The sequence below is a fragment of the Zalophus californianus genome, chromosome 5 (genome assembly GCF_009762305.2).
Source record: "Zalophus californianus isolate mZalCal1 chromosome 5, mZalCal1.pri.v2, whole genome shotgun sequence".
Taxonomy (NCBI): Eukaryota; Metazoa; Chordata; class Mammalia; order Carnivora; family Otariidae; genus Zalophus; species Zalophus californianus.
In genome coordinates this window covers 35,259,894-35,278,827 of record NC_045599.1, presented here as the reverse complement: position 1 = coordinate 35,278,827, position 18,934 = coordinate 35,259,894, and the positions used below count along the sequence as shown (strand labels likewise).

At 43.0% G+C, this 18,934-nt stretch overlaps 1 protein-coding gene across 10 annotated transcripts in view; it reads right to left on the bottom strand.

The window, feature by feature from the left end:
- The window catches only part of ARHGAP26 (Rho GTPase activating protein 26), a 449,937-nt gene extending 435,033 nt beyond the window's left edge, over positions 1 to 14,904 (bottom strand). For 3 of the 10 annotated variants that reach the window (XM_035727449.1, XM_035727445.1, XM_035727454.1), the window contains exon 1: positions 14,345 to 14,498. In XM_035727449.1, coding sequence (XP_035583342.1) covers positions 14,345 to 14,498 — 154 coding nt within the window. Of the gene's footprint in view, positions 1 to 14,344 lie in introns of all 10 variants that reach the window. The other 7 variants (XM_035727450.1, XM_035727448.1, XM_035727451.1 and 4 more) reach the window with 5 other exon arrangements.
- Between the last annotated feature and the right edge of the window lie 4,030 nt (positions 14,905 to 18,934).

Below are 18,934 nucleotides of genomic sequence, written 5' to 3'. Positions count from 1 at the left end.
CCCCAGAAATTCCACTGCCCAGAAAAGCTTTGCTGACAGAGAAGGCGTGCCTTCTGGCCCAAAGTCGACGTGATCATCAGTCACCAAAGGCAGGTGACTGCCCTCTTTTAACACCTGCCAAACTTCCTGAATGATGCACATGCTGTGCAAAGATAAAAATTCAATGGCAACCTCACTAGTTATGCAAACAAGTTCTCTGGGGCCCTACCTTCAAGAGATTCCTAGTTACAGCTATGTCTCATTTTAGGGAAAGATTTTGTTGTGGCTTTTAATCCCAGAATCAACACTATGTACAGACTGGGGAGTAAGAAATGGAGAAAACTCTCAGCATTGTTTAATTACAGAGGCTACTTAGTAATAAAATAGTGAGTTTCCTTCCTACACGAAAATCATGATTTATAAAATTCACTTCACTCAGAACTTTCCAAAAACACTCCTGTGGGATATTTATCAAAATAAAAACTAGTACATATCCTTTGGCCCAGCAGCTCCATTTCTAGGATTCGTCCTACAGATCTACTCACAAGTGCCCATGACAGGTACCAAGATGTTCTGGTAATAGTAAAAGGCTGGCAATCATCCAAACATCTATTATTAGGGGACTAGTTAAATGAACTATGTCATATCCATTCAATGGAGTACAATGGAATGTTAAAAATGAGTAGCTCTATATGTACCAATGTACAATAAGATCTAAAATACATTAAAACTGCACAATATGCAAATCTATGCAAAACAGTGCATATGGCAGGCTACCGAAAAATATATAAATATGTATTTGCTGGCATGTGCATAAATTTTATCTGAAAAATTCACAAGAAATGGCAATATGTTGCCTCCAGTACAAGAACCTGGGATCAGGAGGCAGGAGGAATTGGAGGGACACTCGCATTCCTTTTTGCTCCCTTTTGAACTATGTACCACGTAAAGGTATTACCTACTTAGATAAACGTTTTTAAAAGAATATAGGTATGAATTAAAGTAAAAATGCCTTTCTAATTTTAGTTTATTTGCTCAACTAATAATCATTTTCTACACCTGACCCAAAGTGCAATAACGACACACTCCGTCAAGACTCTGTTAAGGTTTTAGTTCTATGTGCTTGACAGACAGTCTCCATGGCACAAAAACTGCCTCAGGCTAACTTAATCTGCCTGGAAATCTATCTAAAGTCTCACAGAAAGAGCCAATTCATAGATTTCGAAGTGTTCAAATTAGCCTAGAGTAAACGTAAGAGCACATCTGATAGCAAGATCATAGGAGCTTTGAAATCTACCTGTAATGTCTTTACAAACCATGTAAAATGGGGTTTATTTTGGCTTTTCTTTTGTGGCAGCAACAAGAGTCAAAGTGCAGCTACTGGCTTGGCCCAGAGAAGCCAGCTAGTTAACAAGGATTGGTCCAGAATTCCCAAGCCCCTAAAACCTTTGTCCATCTGGCAAAGAAAATGCACACACACAGAGACCACTCTAACCTCAGGAATCTCCTTTTTCTAAATATAGTAGGCAACTGCCCAGCCTCCAAGCTCACCCTCTGAAGCATTCTGTGCCTTCCAACCAAGGTGAAATGAGCCAGATGTAAACACGCCGTGACAGCTTCTGGCCCACACTGCCAAGCTGCTTTCCTCAATATTTCCTCTATTTCTCCACTCTGGGTGTCTACAGAAATGTGTAAATCCCAGTGACTCAAATTTGTAAACATTCCTCTGGCCACTAATGCTGTTTTTCTCACCCTAGCAAATGTGAGTTCCTTCTTGGTCCCTGATATTTGAGCTTGGACTAGTCTATTAAACAAAGGCAAAGCCCCATCCCAACTCAAATTTTATCCCTAAGAAGCTAGAGCTCAGAAAACTTACTGGACAGGTCCAAAGCTAATTAGGACACAGCCAATTAATTGTAATCTCTGTCTCTCTCTTCCAATCCCTTTCTTTCTCTCTCTCTCTCTCTCTCTCACACGATTTTTCCCCCATGTCATGGTTCTTGTAGAATCCATGTCAGTGTCTAATAGAAAGGCCTGTTCTATTTTTTAAGATTTTATTTATTTATTTGACAGAAAGAGAGACAGAGAGAGCACAAACAGGGAGAGCAGCAGGCAGAGGGAGAGGGAGAAGCAGGCTCCCTAATGAGCAGAGAACCCGACACGAGGCTCGATCCCAGGACCCTGGGATCATGACCTGAGCCAAAGGCGGACACTTAACCGACTGAGCCACCCAGACACCCCATGGGCCTGTTCTGTTAAGGATGCTTCCAATTTAAGCAAAAGGTGAAGCTTCAGAAACATAATCTAACACACTCAAAAGAGCACAAGACAAACATAAACTGGCCATATGGATGGATGCAAAGGACCTAAACAATAGATCTCAAAGAGACTGTAAAACTTGGAGGTTGGCAACAATTCCATATCGAGGAAACTTCCAGGAATATTTAAGAATCCTGGGAATCTTTTCTCCCATGGAAATACTGGAACCCACACACAAAGGTAGGTGTGCAAATCATCCCTGCAGCACTTTCTCTAATAGTGAAAAACTGAGACAATTCAAATATCTTTCAAGAGGAGAGTAGGTAAATAAGCTACGGTATATCCACACAGAACTCTCTGCAGTCATTAAAAAGAATGTACTATGGGGCACCTGGCTGGCTCAGTTGGTAAAGCCTGTGACTCTTGATCTCAGGGTCATGAGTTCAAGCCCCATGTTGGGTGTGGAGCCTACTTTAACGAAAGGAAGGAAGGAAGGAAGGAAGGAAGGAAGGAAGGAAGGAAGGAAGGAAGGAAGGAAGGAAGGAAGGAAGGAGAGAGAGAGAAAATAATGTACTATGTACAGGTACTGACATGGAAGAGCTCTAAGTCACAGTATTAATCAGAAAACCAAGACAGAGAATAATTCATATAGTATAATCCCGTTTATGAAGAAAAAAACAAATATGCACAGAAAAAAAACAAGAAAAAAGTTGGCAGTTGGTTAAGTCAGGAAAGTGGGTTCTTTACTCTGTATATTTCCATACTCTTTGATGCTCTTAAGAGAATGTATTCATGAACAAACTGTGTACTTTTTTACATCTTTACACTATAAGCTTAGGTCATTCATTCATTCATATTGTTAATTTCCCCCGCCAAACCTCATCACCCCCAAGTCCTCTTCATTTCAGAAAATAGCACCATCATTCACATAACTGCTCTAGCCAAAACATTTGAATCATTCTTGACTTCACTCTTTTCTCTCAGAGCCTAAATCCTATTAAACAGCAAATCCTGTGGGCTCTACTTCAAAATACTACCATCTCCAGTGCTGTCACCCTAGCCCAAGCTGTCACTACCTCTTACCTCCCGTCACAACAGCTCCTAACTGGTCTCCTACCTCCATTCTTGCCCCACTGTATCTATTCTCCACAGCAGCCCAAGGATCTTTCAAAAACACAAAAGCAAGATCACATCACAACCTCCCATGGCTTCCATCACACTTAGAATGAAACACCGAGTCCTTTCTGGGACTCAGACCATGGCCTGGCTCCTAGACTCACTCCCTGTTCATTTGCCATCACTGTTCTCCAACCATACTGGCCTCCCTGCTGGTGTTCAACACCCCATGCACTCTCCCACCTTATTATGACTTCTGCCACCCTAAAAACCATGACTCTAGGGCTTGGAGGACATGGTAAGAGCAGAGCAGGACTCCATATTTGTTAAATGAAAGTCTTCCTTTGACTGCAAAAAATCTATCATTTGAAATACACTGGATTATAATTTTAAAAGCCAAAACCAAGGTCAGTCAGAAATTTAAATCTAGCAAAGCCACTTTGTTATTAGCTTCATACTGGAATCCCTACCTTGCCTAGCTTTTTAAAAATGCAATGGCCTTGACAAGATAACAAAGTCACCTTCATTAGTTCCTTTCCCCAACAGCTCAGTGGTGATTACTGTTCCTCCCTGACCCACTCTCATTTCATCAATTCATGAGGCTTGTGATTATTAGCTTAGTATGTGATCATTAACATAAGTATGATCAGAATTAGGAAGTCCAGCCTGGGGCCTCTGCCCAAAGGGATGCTGCCGGCCTTACAAAAGCAGAAACCTGAAATTCAGCCTCCTAAGAACCACCATCCTAAGCCCTGGCATTCTATAACTGAGCAGTCAAATGCATCTGAGGTTAAAGCAAATAGAAGCAAAAAAATCCCCAAAAGAGGACAAATGAGAAAATATATTGAGTGCTGTTCACTTAATCATCAAAAGTTTTATGGGACGAAGGGAAAAATCCAAGACATAAAACACTGCCCAACAAAAAAATCTAAACAGACATTACAGCAAAGGAAATGCACCAATGGTCAATAAGCACTTGAAAATATGCTCACCATCATTATCAACAGGGAAATGAAAATTTAAACCAGGATTAACCACTTCACACCCACTAGGATGGCTGCAATAAAAAAGACAGACGATAACAAGTACTGATGATAATGTAGAGAAATTGGAACACTTGTACAAAGCTGATGGGAATTTAAAAGTATGTTCCTGCTGTGGAAAACATTTTGGCAGGTTTTTAAAAAATTAAACCGAAGTTTACCATACAACCTAGCAATTCTACTCCTGTGTAAGAAATGAAATAAGAAATGAAAACCTATGTCCACACTAAGACATACACAAATCTTCATTATAGCATTATTTGTAAGAGCCAAAAATGAGAACCCAAATGTCCATCCAATGGTGAATGGATAAAGAAAGTACAATTTAAAAATGAAATACTCTTCAACAATAAAAAGGAACAAAGCACTGACACATGCTACAACATGGATTAATCTAAAAACACTCTACTAACTGAAAGAAGCCAGATGCACAAGACCACATATAGTATGATTCCATTCAGCCTAAATTTTCATAGAAGAAAAATCTATAGAGACAGGAAAAAGTAGATTAGGGGTTGTCTGAGGCTTGAGGTAAGAATAAAAAGTGCCTTTTTGGGGTAACAGAAATGTTCTAAAACTGGAATGGGGTGATGGTTGCATAATTCTGTAAACTAACTACAAATGAATGAATTGTACACTTAAAACTGGTGAATTTCTTAATTCAATAAAGCTTTTAAAGCAAAAAACAACTCCCCCAAAACAGGCTGACCTACAACAAATGGCTATTTTAAAAGGAATAACCATAGAGGCGTCTGGGTGGCATAGTTGGTTAAGCATCTGACTCTTGGTTTCTGCTCAGGTCATGATCTCAGGGTCATGACATTGAGCCCCTGTTGGGCTCTACACTCAACGTGGAGTCAGGTTGAGATTCTCTCTCCCTCTCCCTGCCCCTGCTGCTTGTGCTTGCTCACTCTCTCTCTAAAATAAATAAATATTTAAAGAAAGGAATAACCATAAACATGTTCATGAGAGGCACTCATGATAAATTGACAGGTCAATTCCAACTTTTAGTGATCATTCTCTGTGGGGGGAAAAATGAGCAGAAAAAAACCTTTTTATAATTCTAAAGGAGAAAGAATAGTCTTTCTTAATGATAGTTGTTGGTAATCAAAGCCCAACAAATAAGATATTCAACCACAAAAAGGAATGAAATTCTTGCACATGCTACAACATGGACAAACCTTGAAGACATTATGCTAAGTGAAATAAACCAGATACAAAAGGACAAATACTGTATCACTCCACTAATATGAAGTACTCAGAGTAGTCAAATTCATAGAAAAAGAAAGTAAAAAGTGGTTACCAGGTACTGGAGGACGGGGAGAATAAGGGTTATTGTTTAATGGGTATAGTGTTTCAGTTTGGGATAATGAAAGAGTTCTGGAAAGCTATAGCCCTGCTGGTTACACAACATTGTGAATGTACTGGACGCCAAGGAAGTGTACACCTACAGAAGTGTAAAGTGGTAAATTCTGTGTTATGTGTACTTCACCAGACAGACACAAAAAAACAAAAAAACCCTCAACAATAAATAAACTCAAACAACCCAACTAAAAAATGGGCAAAAAATCTGAACAGACACCTCACCAAAGATGATACACAGCTGGCAAATAATACATATGAAAAGATGCTCCACATTGTGTTATTAGGGAACCACAAATTTAAAAAACAATGAGACAGCGAGCGCTACATGCCTGTTATAATGGCTAAATCCAAAACACTGACAACACTAAATTCTAGTGACGACTTAGAGCAACAGGAACTCATTCTTTGCTCCTGGGAAGGCAAAATGGTACAACACTTTGAAAGACAGTTTAGCAGTTTGTTTTTTTTAAGATTTTATTTATTTATTTGAGAGACAGCATGCACGCGTGAGACAGCGAGGGAGAGCATGAGCAGAGGGGAAGGGCAGAGAGAGAGGGAGAAGCAGATTTACCGAGGAGCAGGAAGCCTGATGCAGGACTCGATCCCATGACCCTGAGATCATGACGCAAGCTGAAGGAAGACGTTTAAATGACTGAGCCACCTAGACGCCCCAGTTCAGCAGTTTCTTACAAAACTGGACACACTCTTACTATATGATCCAGCAGTTGTGCTCCTTGGTATCTACTCAAATGAGCTGAAAACCTATGTCCACACATAAACCTACAGACAAATGTTTGTATCCTAACATTTATTCATAACAGCCCAAATTTGGAAACAACCAAGATGCCCTTCAATAAATAAATGGATACATTCATATGGTACATCCAGACAAGGGAATATTTGTCAGTGATAAAAAGAAATGGGCAATCAAGCCACAAAAAGACATGAAGGAATCTTAAATGCATATTGCTAAATGAAAGAAGCCAATCTGAAAAGGTTAAACACCCTATGATACCGAGCACAATATATGACATTTTGGAAAAGGCAAAACGAGGAAAATAGTAAAAAGAGCAGTGGTTGCCAAAAATAGAGGAATAGGAATGAGTAAGTGAACAAAGGGGATTTTTAGGGCAGTGCAACCATTCGGTATGATGCTGCAATGGCCAATACATGTTATTAAACATTTATCGAAACCCAGAGAATATATAACACAAAGAGTGAACCCTAATGTAAACTGTGGACTTTAGCTAATAACACTATACCACTACTGTAACAAACACACCGCACTAATGCAAGACGTCAATAATAGGGGAAATAGAGGGGCGCCTGGGTGGCTCAGCTGGTTAAGCGTCTGCCTTGTGCTCGGGTCATGATTTCAGGGTCCTGGGATGGAGCCCTGCTTCAGGCTCCCTGCAGGGAAGTCTGCTTCTCCCTCTCCCCTGCTCCTGCTCATGCTCTCTCTCTCTCTCAAATAAATAAAATCTTAAAAAAAAAGTAATGGGGAAATAGAGAATAGGTGTGTAGGGCTATATGGGAACTCACTATACTTTCCACTCAATTATTCTGTAAACCTAAAACTGTCCTAAAAATATAGTCTATTAATTATAAGAGGGAGCTTAAAACTTTGTCAGTAGGTTGAGGACTATAGATTAGATGCAATTTATTCAACCCAATAGAGAACAGAATGGATTAATAAAGTGGAAGAACCTTTTTTTTAAAGTCAATGTTATATAAAAACTACAAAATCATGTTTGGATATAATTTACTGTTGTTTATATTTATATGAGTAATATTCCAAATGTCAATATTACAAATTACCATTTACAAATAATTAGGAAATGTCTTTTTCCCCCTCTTTTATTTGAAAGGTGCTAAAGCAAAGCAAAGGAACTGGGAAAACCTTTTTGCTACCTAACTCCATACCCATTTGTCCTATTAGGATTTTGTAAGTAATATAATTACTCCTAAACAAAGCAGGTTGGCAATGAATGTCCTTTGGGAGGCCATTCAAATGAAGGGCTCATCTCACTAATGCAAAAAGCCTATGCCAAATCCTCAAGAACTATAAAAGTGTGACATGATTTCAAGCATGCAACTCTTACAAAAAAAATAATAAATTCAAAAAAGAAAAAATAATAAAGCATGCAACTCTTGAGGTTGGTTTTTTTTTTACTTGTTTTAATGAGCAAAGAGTATAAACCATTTATCTTATCAAATAAGACCAGGGAATAGGTTTCTGGCCTTCCTCTTTGAGGCTTTATTAACCAACTAAAAGAGAATCGCTTCCAGTTATAAAATAAACAAGTCATGGGATGTAATGTACAGCATATTGACTATAGTTAATAATAATGTAGCATATGTTTGAAAGTTGCTGAGAGTGGGTCTTAAAAGTTCTCATCATAAGAAAAAAAATTGTAACTGTATGGGGACAGATGTTAACTAGATGTATTGTGGTGATCATTCACAACATATACAAATACAGAATCATGTACCCCTGAAACTAATAAAAAGTTATATGTCAATGATATCTTAACTTAAAGTTTTTTAATTAAAAAAAGAAATTAATGCTATAAAAGTACATTTTTTATTTTTTATTGTTATGTTAATCACCATACATTACATCATTAGTTTTTGATGTAGTGTTCCATGATTCATTGTTTGTGCATAACACCCAGTGCTCTACGCAAAATGTGCCCTCTTTAATACCTATCACCAGGCTAACCCATCCTCCCACCCCCCTCCCCTCCAGAACCCTCAGTTTGTTTTTCAGAGTCCATCATCTCTCATGGTTCGTCTCCCCCTCCGACTTACTCCCCTTCATTCTTCCCCTCCTGCTATCTTCTTCTTCTTTTTTTCTTAACATATATTGCATTATTTGTAGAAGTACAGATCTGGGATTCAACAGTCTGGCACAATTCACAGCGCTCACCATAGCACATACCCTCCCCAGTGTCTATCACCCAGCCACCCCATCCCTCCCACCCGCCCCCATTCCAGCAACCCTCAGTTTGTTTCCTGAGATTAAGAATTCCTCATATCAGTGAGGTCATATGATACATGTCTTCCTCTGATTGACTTATTTCACTCAGCATAACACCCTCCAGTTCCATCCACGCCGTTGCAAATGGTAAGATCTCATTCCTTTTGATGGCTGCATAATATTCCATTGTGTATATATACCAAATCTTCTTTATCCATCCATCTGTCGATGGACATCTTGGCTCTTTCCGCAGTTTGGCTATCGTGGACATTGCTGCTATAAACAGTGGGGTGCACGTACCCCTTCGGATTCCCTACATTTGTATCTTTGTGGTAAATACCCAGTAGTGCAATTGCTGGATCGTATGGTAGCTCTATTTTCAACTGTTTGAGGAACCTCCATACTGTTTTCCAGAGTGGTTGCACCAGCTTGCATTCCCACCGACAGTGTAGGAGGGTTCCCCTTTCTCCGCATCCCCGCCAACATCTGTCGTTTCCTGACTTGTTCATTTTCGCCATTCTGACTGGTGTGAGGTGGCATCTCATTGAGGTTTTGATATAAAAGTACATTTTAAAAATTATTTAGAAAAAAAAGATTCACTGATAATCACTCAGTGCTTCCCCAAAGGGAAACTCTATTATTATATAAAGCCAAGAGATAGCCAGACACCCTCATTTGCCAATCTAGTTTATAATGGTTCTTTAATCCTATGATGGAAAGAAACAATACTTCAAAGCACAATACAAAATACTAGCTATTCTTTGCCTACCCAGGTCTCAGAGTCTGAAAAACCACTGGGACAATATTTTCACTTAATCTAGCACCTGCTGCATGCTTCTCCTTTCTAGGGTCTAGATCTATGAAGAATTTGCATCTTCAGTACCAATACGGTTACTGAAGGCAAAGAAGAGTCATGTTCAAGAGAAGGCCATACAGTCTATTGTCAGGTTCAAAACCTGGTTACACAACTTCCTAGCTATGTGACCTTAGATAAGTTACCCAACTCTAAAATACAGAAAAATAGAGTATTCATCTCACAGGACAGTGGTAAGGACTAATGAGAAAATGTGGACACTTGGCAAAGGGACAGACACTTGGTAAGTGCTCAATAAACAAAACCACATCTCCAAAAAGCTCATGAATACTACAGGCTCAACTACAGAAATATAAACACATTCACTTCATTTTGTATGTCACCCAGCAGGATAAGACCCCAAAGTAAGGTTTTATGGAACATCATATACCCTGCCCAAGTTGACTTAAAGTTCATAGAGGGAAGGGGCTAGATTCTTAGTTTTATCTTGATCTCCTCTGTATCCATCACAGTACCATGAACCAGAACTAATCCACTCTCCACTCATGGGTTTGAAACACAAAGGCATACCTGGGTTTCTCCTAGCCCTGGGACACAGTTTCATCTTTGGGATTTCACCCCTAGTTAAGCCCACTGAAGAAAAGCAGCTTATGGATTCAAAGTTCTCCTACCTGAAATTCCAATGAAAAATTGTGTTCTTAAAGTTGGTCACCACCACCTAGGAGGAAAACTATTAAAACTGCACCTGTTCAGAATAGGCAAATCTATAAAGACTGAAAATACATTAGTGGTTGACAAGGGCTGGGGACATAGGTTGGGGGGCGCTGGGAGAAAATGGGGAATGACTACCAATGGGAATCCGATTTCTTTTGGGGTGATGGAAATATTCTGAGATTGATTGTGGGGATTACTGCACATTTCTATGAAAGTACTAAAAAACTCTGAATTGGATTCTGTAAGTGGGTGAACTATATCTTAATAGAGTTGATATTTTTAAAATTTGAAATTTTGCCCCACCTTCAACTACCAGAATAAGGCTATTCATTCTATCTCAGAAAGCAGAAGCCAAATTTACAGCAGTAAGTCCGTAAGCCAACTCTCAAGATGGAAAGAAAAAATTCCTGAAACCCCATAACACCCCTCAAAACCAACAGCCTAATTCACTTTCATTTCTATGAAACCACATTTGGTTTGCCACTGGGTCCATGAGACCAGCCCTGAAGTCCAAAGCATTCTCTGAGCTTTTCCTGCAAGGCAAGAGAGTGAGAGGCAGCCAGCCGAGCCACTGAGAGGGTATGTTAATCTATCAAGAAAGATGAAAATTTAAGTTACCAAGATGTTATTAGGAACAGAAAGTATGTTGGGAGACTTATTCTTTTTTTTTTTTTTTTTTTAACTTGTGGAACTTTTTTGGCATAGCCATGTTATACAAACAGGATAATCAGGATCCTTCCCACCAGTGGTTAATACATACACAATTGTGTAACTTATGAAGAAGGCATAAGCCTAACTCCCTGCACCCAAACCAAAATATATACCCCTGCTCTTACTAACTTTTGTTCTGAGTCTTGACAACCTTGAATGCTGGAAGATGATTATAACTACCAACACATGAGCAGTGCTATGCACCAGGGCCCAAACTAAGTGCTTTCTTTACAAGCACTGATTCATTTAGTCTTCAAACTAGAAGGTCAGGGTGGCTACTACCATTTTGCATAGAAGCAGCTCAGGCTCAGTGATTTGTCCAGAGTCAACCATTAAGTGATGGGGTTAAGATTCGAACCCAGGAAATGCTAAACCTTAATTCTACAAATCTGAACTTCATCTCCAGCTTCTATCATCTCTACAGAAAAACAAAGTCTTGAACATGCAAAATCCTCCCAACTGAAACACTGATTCATCAGGGCACCGAACAAATCTTGAGCATATGAGCACCCACAGAAAAGAACTGGGCAAATCAGGACAGAAAAAAATTGACATAGAGTCCCCAAGGTAGGTCACAAATATTTTATTGTTTATCTTCTATGTATCCAGACCAGAGGTTTGGACTCCAGGGAAAAACTTGAAGGGGGTTATTTGTTTATCAGATTCTCAAGGGGATTCAAGAGACAACTGACCTAAACAACAGTTTTGCTTCAGGGTTAAGTGCACAGTCTTTGGAATCAGACAACTTGGGTTCAAGTACACTTAACTGCTTTGTCACTTTGAGCAGGTTATTGACCTCTCTGATCTTCAGTTTCTTCATGCATAAAATAAAAGTAGTAATAACAATGATCTAGCTGAATTTTGGCAATCCCAAAAGGCTAGTTTTATTGCCTCAGATTAACACATGAAGGAAACCTAAACCCAAAGGTCTGTGAATGCTAATTACAAAATAAAACCATAAAATTTTATAGCTGGAAAAGACTGTAAAACATCTAATCTGGGTTTCTTTATATAATTATGTATTTGTTTTGCGTAATTAGTTTTAAAAACCCTGACCTTACATTTTCAGTAGTGAGAAAGATGAACAGAAGAAAACTAATACACAAATACTAAGATAGTAATACATACTGCAGCAAGCACCTAATGATAATGGAATGCCTGAAATCTGGGAAAGAGTGATGAACTCCACCCTTTCCACTGAAGAGGTCACACATGACCTATTTAAGTAAGAGTAGCAAAGAGTATAGTTAATACATACAACTGGACATACAGAGATTAAAACATTTAGTTCCTTACTAGTCTTTCCCCCAAGTTACAGGGCTGCTCCATTCCATTAGATAACTTAAATAACTCTTAAACCCTATCACTGCATCATGTCCTCCTACCCAAGGAATTCTTACCCCTGCCAAAAAAAAGAGTAGCAGGCAAATAAATTTCCAGTCACACAAATGCACCCTACTCATACTCAAGATGGACATACAAATACAGTTCCAAATTCTAGTAGGCTTGGTCCAGGGGGTCCACTCTGGGTAAGCAGGATGGGAAAGGCTTAAGAGTTCTGTATTAGCAGGAATTCCAACTCTGGCTCAGACCATGCAGGGGTTCAAAACTAGGCCCCACTGCTGGAGCTGTGTGGCTCTGGACTAGTGACTCCACCAAGCCTGTGTTCTCATTTGTAAAATGAATAACATGAGATAACTCACTGGCAAGGAGTCAGTCTCTGTAGCCACAGGGGCAACAGACTATTCACTGCTACATTGTCAGGGCCCAGAGCAGTACCTAGCACACAGCAGGCACTCCATATGTTTGCTGAATAAAGCAGAAGCCCAATTAAACCCAGGCTGAGATGCAATCAAAATTCGTGGGTCCAATCTATGAGGGAGCCCCTAACTTACCCCAAACCAGGGGTGGAGTGTTCCCTGAACCAAGGATGGTCACGGAGAAAGGAAGAATAGGCTTCAGGTCATCAGAGACCCTGCCTCTGAGGAACCTCATCACACCACAATTTTATGTGTATTTCACCCCCAAAAGACTGGCAATTGCTGTCCTGGGGTTCCATTATCTCCCTTTTCATTTTTAGAAGCAACAGGATCACAAAATGACATCTCAGGCACTTGACTTCTGGAAGTCTCCTTTCAAGAGGCCTGGGAACAATGTTCAGAGGTAGGACCCCACTCAGCCAGTGCAACCTGTCTTAGCTGAAAGGTATCACCTATTAAGAAATCCATCACACAGACAAGAAAAGGTAAGTCAAAGACATTTCCAGTGTCTTCCTTCATGTCATTCCCGATTCTCAAAACTGAAAGATGGATGGAACTATTTTTAAATGGGCAGACTGAAAAGGCATCAAAAACGACCTCACAATCCAAAGAGCTCATCCCTGGAACACTCTTGTTTGGCCAGGAGAAACTCTCTGGATTTGCAAAAGTCAAGAGAAAATCATACACTGAATGCAAATCTCACCCTCCCCCCGCGCCCCACCAAAAGGATATAACGGTTTTACAAAAGGCTCCAGAATCTTAAAGGATGAGCTTAAACTTCTGCTTTCTGAGTGAGGCCGGAGGACATTCCCTCAAAACCTTTGAGTTTTCAAGGATAATGGGAGAGGTAAAAAGGAGAGCGAGGGAGAGAGAATATGTTCGTTCTATTTTTAAACCCTCGCCCACAGTTTAGAGTAAAGGAACACTCTGATGCTGTACTCCCACCGCTGTCACCTTCTGCTAAACACAAGAATCAGAACCTGCACACGTACACGGCCCTGGATTACCGGCTGCCACTACCGCCCAGAACCGCGAGCTAACCAACCATTCCACCCAGCCCTTCCCTGGCAGCGCCCGTGCCTTTCGGAGAATCCGGCGGCCCCGGGCTGGCTGGCGGACAGAGAGCGAAGCAATCAACGAGCCGCCTCTTCCTGAGGGGAGGCAGCGCCCCCTTGGCAGGGCACGTTCCGCTTCCCCGGCTGGGTACCCAGGGGTGAGCGAGTGTTCCCCCAAGGGAGCCGGAGCGGTGGCCGCGATGGCGTTTCCCAACGGGGTGCGGCGCGCCAGGCACTGGCGTCTCGCTCCCGGGACACCTGTGTGCCGCGCACACCCAGCCGCCGTGCCCCAGAGCACCGCTCGCCCTCGGTCACGTCCCGGCCGGCCCAGAACGCCAACGGCCGAGCGGCCGGTCCCCCTCCTCGCCGACTGCTGCTGGCTCGCCCATCCCACGGACCCTTCTCGCCCCACTGTAAGCATCTACAGCCGTCCCCCAGGGCCCCCAGGGCGGAACGGGAGCCGCCGGCGCGCGGACGCCCAGGGCCGAGAGCCGCCCGACCGCCCTGCCGCCTCAGGGCCCCGTCCCCGCCGGGCTCGGAACACTCACTCCTGAGCGCGCTGATGAGTGACTTCCCGTCCTTGATGAGCTCCTTGATGAATTTGTTGGTCTTGTCCAGCTCCGCTTCGTGCGACTTGAGCGTCTCTCGGAAGTGCGGGCTGTCGAGGCAGCAGTCGCTGAATTCGAGCGCGGGGAGCCCCATGGTGCCCGCGTCGCCCAGCCGGGGGACGCGCCTCCCCCAGAGCCCAGGAGGCCCGCAGCCCCGAGCACGCACGCGGCGGGACCCCGGCCGGGACCCCCGACGCCCGCCGGCTCCACAGGTGTGGCGCCGGCTCGCCCTCCGCGCGGTGTCCGCCGGTGCGCACGACTCCTGACCGGAGTGGGGACCCGGCCGAGGGGCGGCTGCTCCGGCGGCGCGCCACGGAGCGGCTGGAGGGCAGGAAGCGCAGCGACGGTCCCGCAACGGTGCCGGGAAACGAGCGAGCAGGCGAGCGAGTGCGGCCGCCGACTCCCCGCCTCCTTCGGCTGTTCGCTCTCTAGCGGCCTCGAGCGCCCTCTCACAGCAGCCTCGGCCGCCCTGCCGGCGTCCGGGCCGCTCGAACCTGCTAGCGATGACCTAATCCCAGCCGGACCAATCAGCACGCCCGCCTCAGCCCGACCCCCCTGCCTCCCGAGGACACCCGGCCCTTCCGTGGCCTTCACCCAATCAGCGGGGCGTAGAGGCGGGGCCTGGGGCAGGGGGCGGGTCCACGCCACCGCCTAGGTCCGCAACACAAGCTCCGCCCTCTCCCGCCCGCGCGGTGGTGCCAACCGGGTGCAGAAGGGGTGATCGCTGTGGTGCGTGGGCCCTTCCCACTCGCGATCTTGGTGACCTGTTGCGGACAGGATCCGAACCCGAGGTAGTGCTTCTGCAGGTCTGGGGAACGGAGGACCCTAAATATGCCTAGTCCGAAAAAACTGGGAATTGGGGCTGCAGTTCCCTTCAGCCCGCCCTGCACGCCTGGGCAATTGAGCTTTCACTCAAAACGCAGCCCCCTACCCCCGGAGAACCTCGAGCGCAACGAACCACCATGTCGACCCTAAACACACGCTCCTTATTCCAGCCAAGCAGAAAATATTTGCATCTTTGAATTACCAGCTCTTCTTGCCTGCAGTTTTTCTCGCTCTCCACAGTCCGTCCCCCACATGGCCACTCCTGCTCAAAATCCGCCCACGGCTGCCCCCAACAGAAAGATCTAACACCCTTACAAGAATTCCAGCCGCCCGTTGTTTTCCTGCTGGGCATGTAGCACAATTTTACATAATTACGTCTTCTCTGTCGTCCTTTGATACACTGTGAGCTTCACGAGGGCACGGACCACTGCAGTTTTGTGAGCTGCTGCATTCCCAACACCTACACCAGTAGCTTGCGTTCAGTAACAGATATTGAGAGCTTACCATGTGCTGCGTATGATTCTCGTGCTCCGGTGATTGACAAATATTTGTGGAATAAATGAATAAATCTCTCCCCACCTCCCACCCCCCCTGCGCTGCCTTGTTGTCCCTCTGTTCCACCACTGGAATCAATCCAGGGAGCGCACTTACTGCACTTGTCAGGCTGGGCCCCACAGTGTCTAGTCCTGAATTGTGAACTCCTGGAGGATAGGGACTGTCCCTGCAAAAATTTTTGTATGTCCAGGAACTAGCAGCCCTCCTTCAGTTAAGGTTTTTTTGTTTGTTCTGTTTTTTTTTTTTAAATAGGTCTGCTAGGTGCAGGTGCTAAACTAGATGGTACGGATGCTAAGATGAATAACACAGAATGAACTTAACTGCTGCTGGTCGGTGGGGGAGAGAGGAGAAAAGCAAAAGCGCTGCATGATGAGACAGGAGAAGGCCTCAGGGCTTGGGAACATGGGGAAAAGTTGCCAACTCAGGAGCCAGAGAAGGCATCTATGTTGAGAAATAAATTGATTGGTTTATTGAATGCATAAATGGATGAATGAGTGTGATCTGTTTGGTGTTGTATCTACAAATTTAGACTTGAGAGCAGGCCCAAACAGCTATGGGATAGATAATTAAAACCCTGAAAATAGTTGCTCCTCACTTGCCAAGGATGAGAAAGATCTGCTTAATGCTGTATTTTGAGCACTTAAAAGGTAGGTGTTCTGGTTCTCTATGGATACATAACAAATCACACTGAAACTTAATAGTCTAAAACAACAATCTTTTGATTTTCTCTCATGATCTCTGTGAGCCAGGAATCTGGGGAGAGCTTAGCTGGGTAGCTCCAGCTTAAGAGTCTCTCCTCTGTTCCCAGTCAGATGATGACAGGCCCTGGAGCAGGGTGGTTAGCTGAGCTGCTACCTCTCCTTGGGTGGGCCCAGGGCTTCTCCATGTGCTCTCTGTGTGTGCCCAACTTTGGGCTTCCTCACTGCATGGCAGTCTCAGGACTCCAGTGTGACTGTCCCATCTCCCAAGGGGAAAGCTGCACCACCGTTTATGGCCTAGCCTTAGAAGTCACAAATTTCTACCACTGTCATTAGCTACAAGCAAGTCACAATCCCTCACAGATTCAAAGGGAAGGGAATGAGACTATGCCTCTAGGCGGGGAAGTGACAGGAACGGGAGATATTGTTACAGCCATGTTTGAAAAAAATAATCTGCCACAGTGGGCCTGGCACATGATATTCAATAAATGTTAAATGAATGAAACAAAATGGGGGCCACAATGATTCATCTTCTCCTGTTGCGGAATATTGGGCAAGTGTGTATAAAGTAAAATAAATGCATTAATAATAATAATAACATTAGCTATCATTTGTCAAGCGCTTAGTTTGTGCCAGGCACTATGCTAAATTATTTACATGCATTTAATCCCTACCAGGTAATATTGGTACTATGATAATCCCCATTTTTGAGGTGAGAAACTGAGGCCCAGAATTGTAAATTAAACCAGGTTACCTAGCTAAGAAGTGTGTGTGATACATACATATACACATATACCTTAATATGTCCATTTACAGACAAATACGTGTGGATAACATTTTATTTCTTATTAATTTAATTCAGAATTTCTATAAGCACTTCCCACACTTCAGGCAATATTATCAGAAAAAAAGAATCAGAATGCAGTAGTATTGAGTACAAAACTGGCACATGGAAGGTGCAGTTATCTCTCTCTTCCTAGAAAATAAACTCCATAAAGTTGAGATTTTGTGTTGTCTGCTGCTTCAGCCCCAGCTCTTAGAACAGCAGTGGGTACTTCGGAGCTGCCCAATGCCAATAGGAGGGGCACGAGTTTAATAAGGAAGAAACAGCAATGCGTGTGACAACATAAGCTGTAGCTATGAAGGAAAATAAAACGAAAATCACTTTCATAGGAAATATAGAAATAATTTAGGCAAAATAACTTGGCCTAAATTCTTTGGAAGATGTCTGAATTCCTTCCAATTCGTCAAACAATAAGTCTAAAGAGTTCTACTTTCAGTATCAGTATAGTTTGAATCCATAATCTCTGATTTCAGTTGTCCAGTTTATTTTACAGTTGCCATACAGTGACCTTCCATTTGTAGAAGATTGGAGAGCATTCTCATATAGGTTCTCTCTGAGCCCACATAAGCAGAGGTGAGCAGAGGCCACTCATTCATGGCTCCTGAACACAAACTGGAGAACAGGGCTGGTCCATGATGAAGGCTCTTAGGTCCTCATGTAACTAAGGACCAGAAATAGATGTAGCCTCTGGGGACCTGGATGATGACGTCAGCCCAAGATTTCTCTCTGCATCCCATGAGCTGACCTTCCTCTGCGGTGCCTTCATTCTCAGTGGCTCTCTGCTCCTCCGAATTTATACCCAGCAATATTAGCAGTAACAGAGGTTTGTTTGTTTTTTTCCCCCAAGAATTAGAGCAGAAATTAAAGACTGAGGCCAGGGGTTAAACAGCCCCACTCCTGGGCGCCTGGGTGGCTCAGTTGGTTAAGCGACTGCTTTTGGCTCAGGTCATGATCCTGGAGTCTCAGGATCGAGTCCCGCATCAGGCTCCCTGCTCAGCAGGGAGTTTGCTTCTCCCTCTGACCCTTCCCCCTCTCATGTGCTCTCTCTCTCAAATAAATAAATAAATAAAATTAAAAAAAAAAAAAACAGCCCCGCTCCTAAAACGTAAAGCACTGGGGAGGAGTTGTTTCCCCCAAAGGACAAACAAAGGGCTGTTAACAGGAAAAGAGGGAATTAATGCTGAATAGGCAGAAGCAATAATAAGCAGTACATCTGACCAGTCCCCTAACTCCCTCAAAATGAATGCTCCTTCTGCTACATTTCCATGGTTTTGTAATTCTAGTTAGCACGTATTCATTCTTTTTTATAGTTGATACCATATGTTGCTTTTTATACAGTTGACTTCGCCTTTGTATTATTACCGGATAAGACATTAGTTTTCCGGTTTTAAAATAACGATTTGGGGATTATGTTGTAAATATTCTATGTCTCAGTTGTGGTGATGGTTACACAGGTGTCGACATTTGTTAAAATTTTATTGTGTCTAAGCTACACCCCGATAAAGTTGATTTTAAGAAATAATGATGATGGTAGTGATATTAATGATGATATTTATTTGAGCTTTTTTCTATAGTAGGATCTGTGCTAAGTACTTTATTGCATTTCCA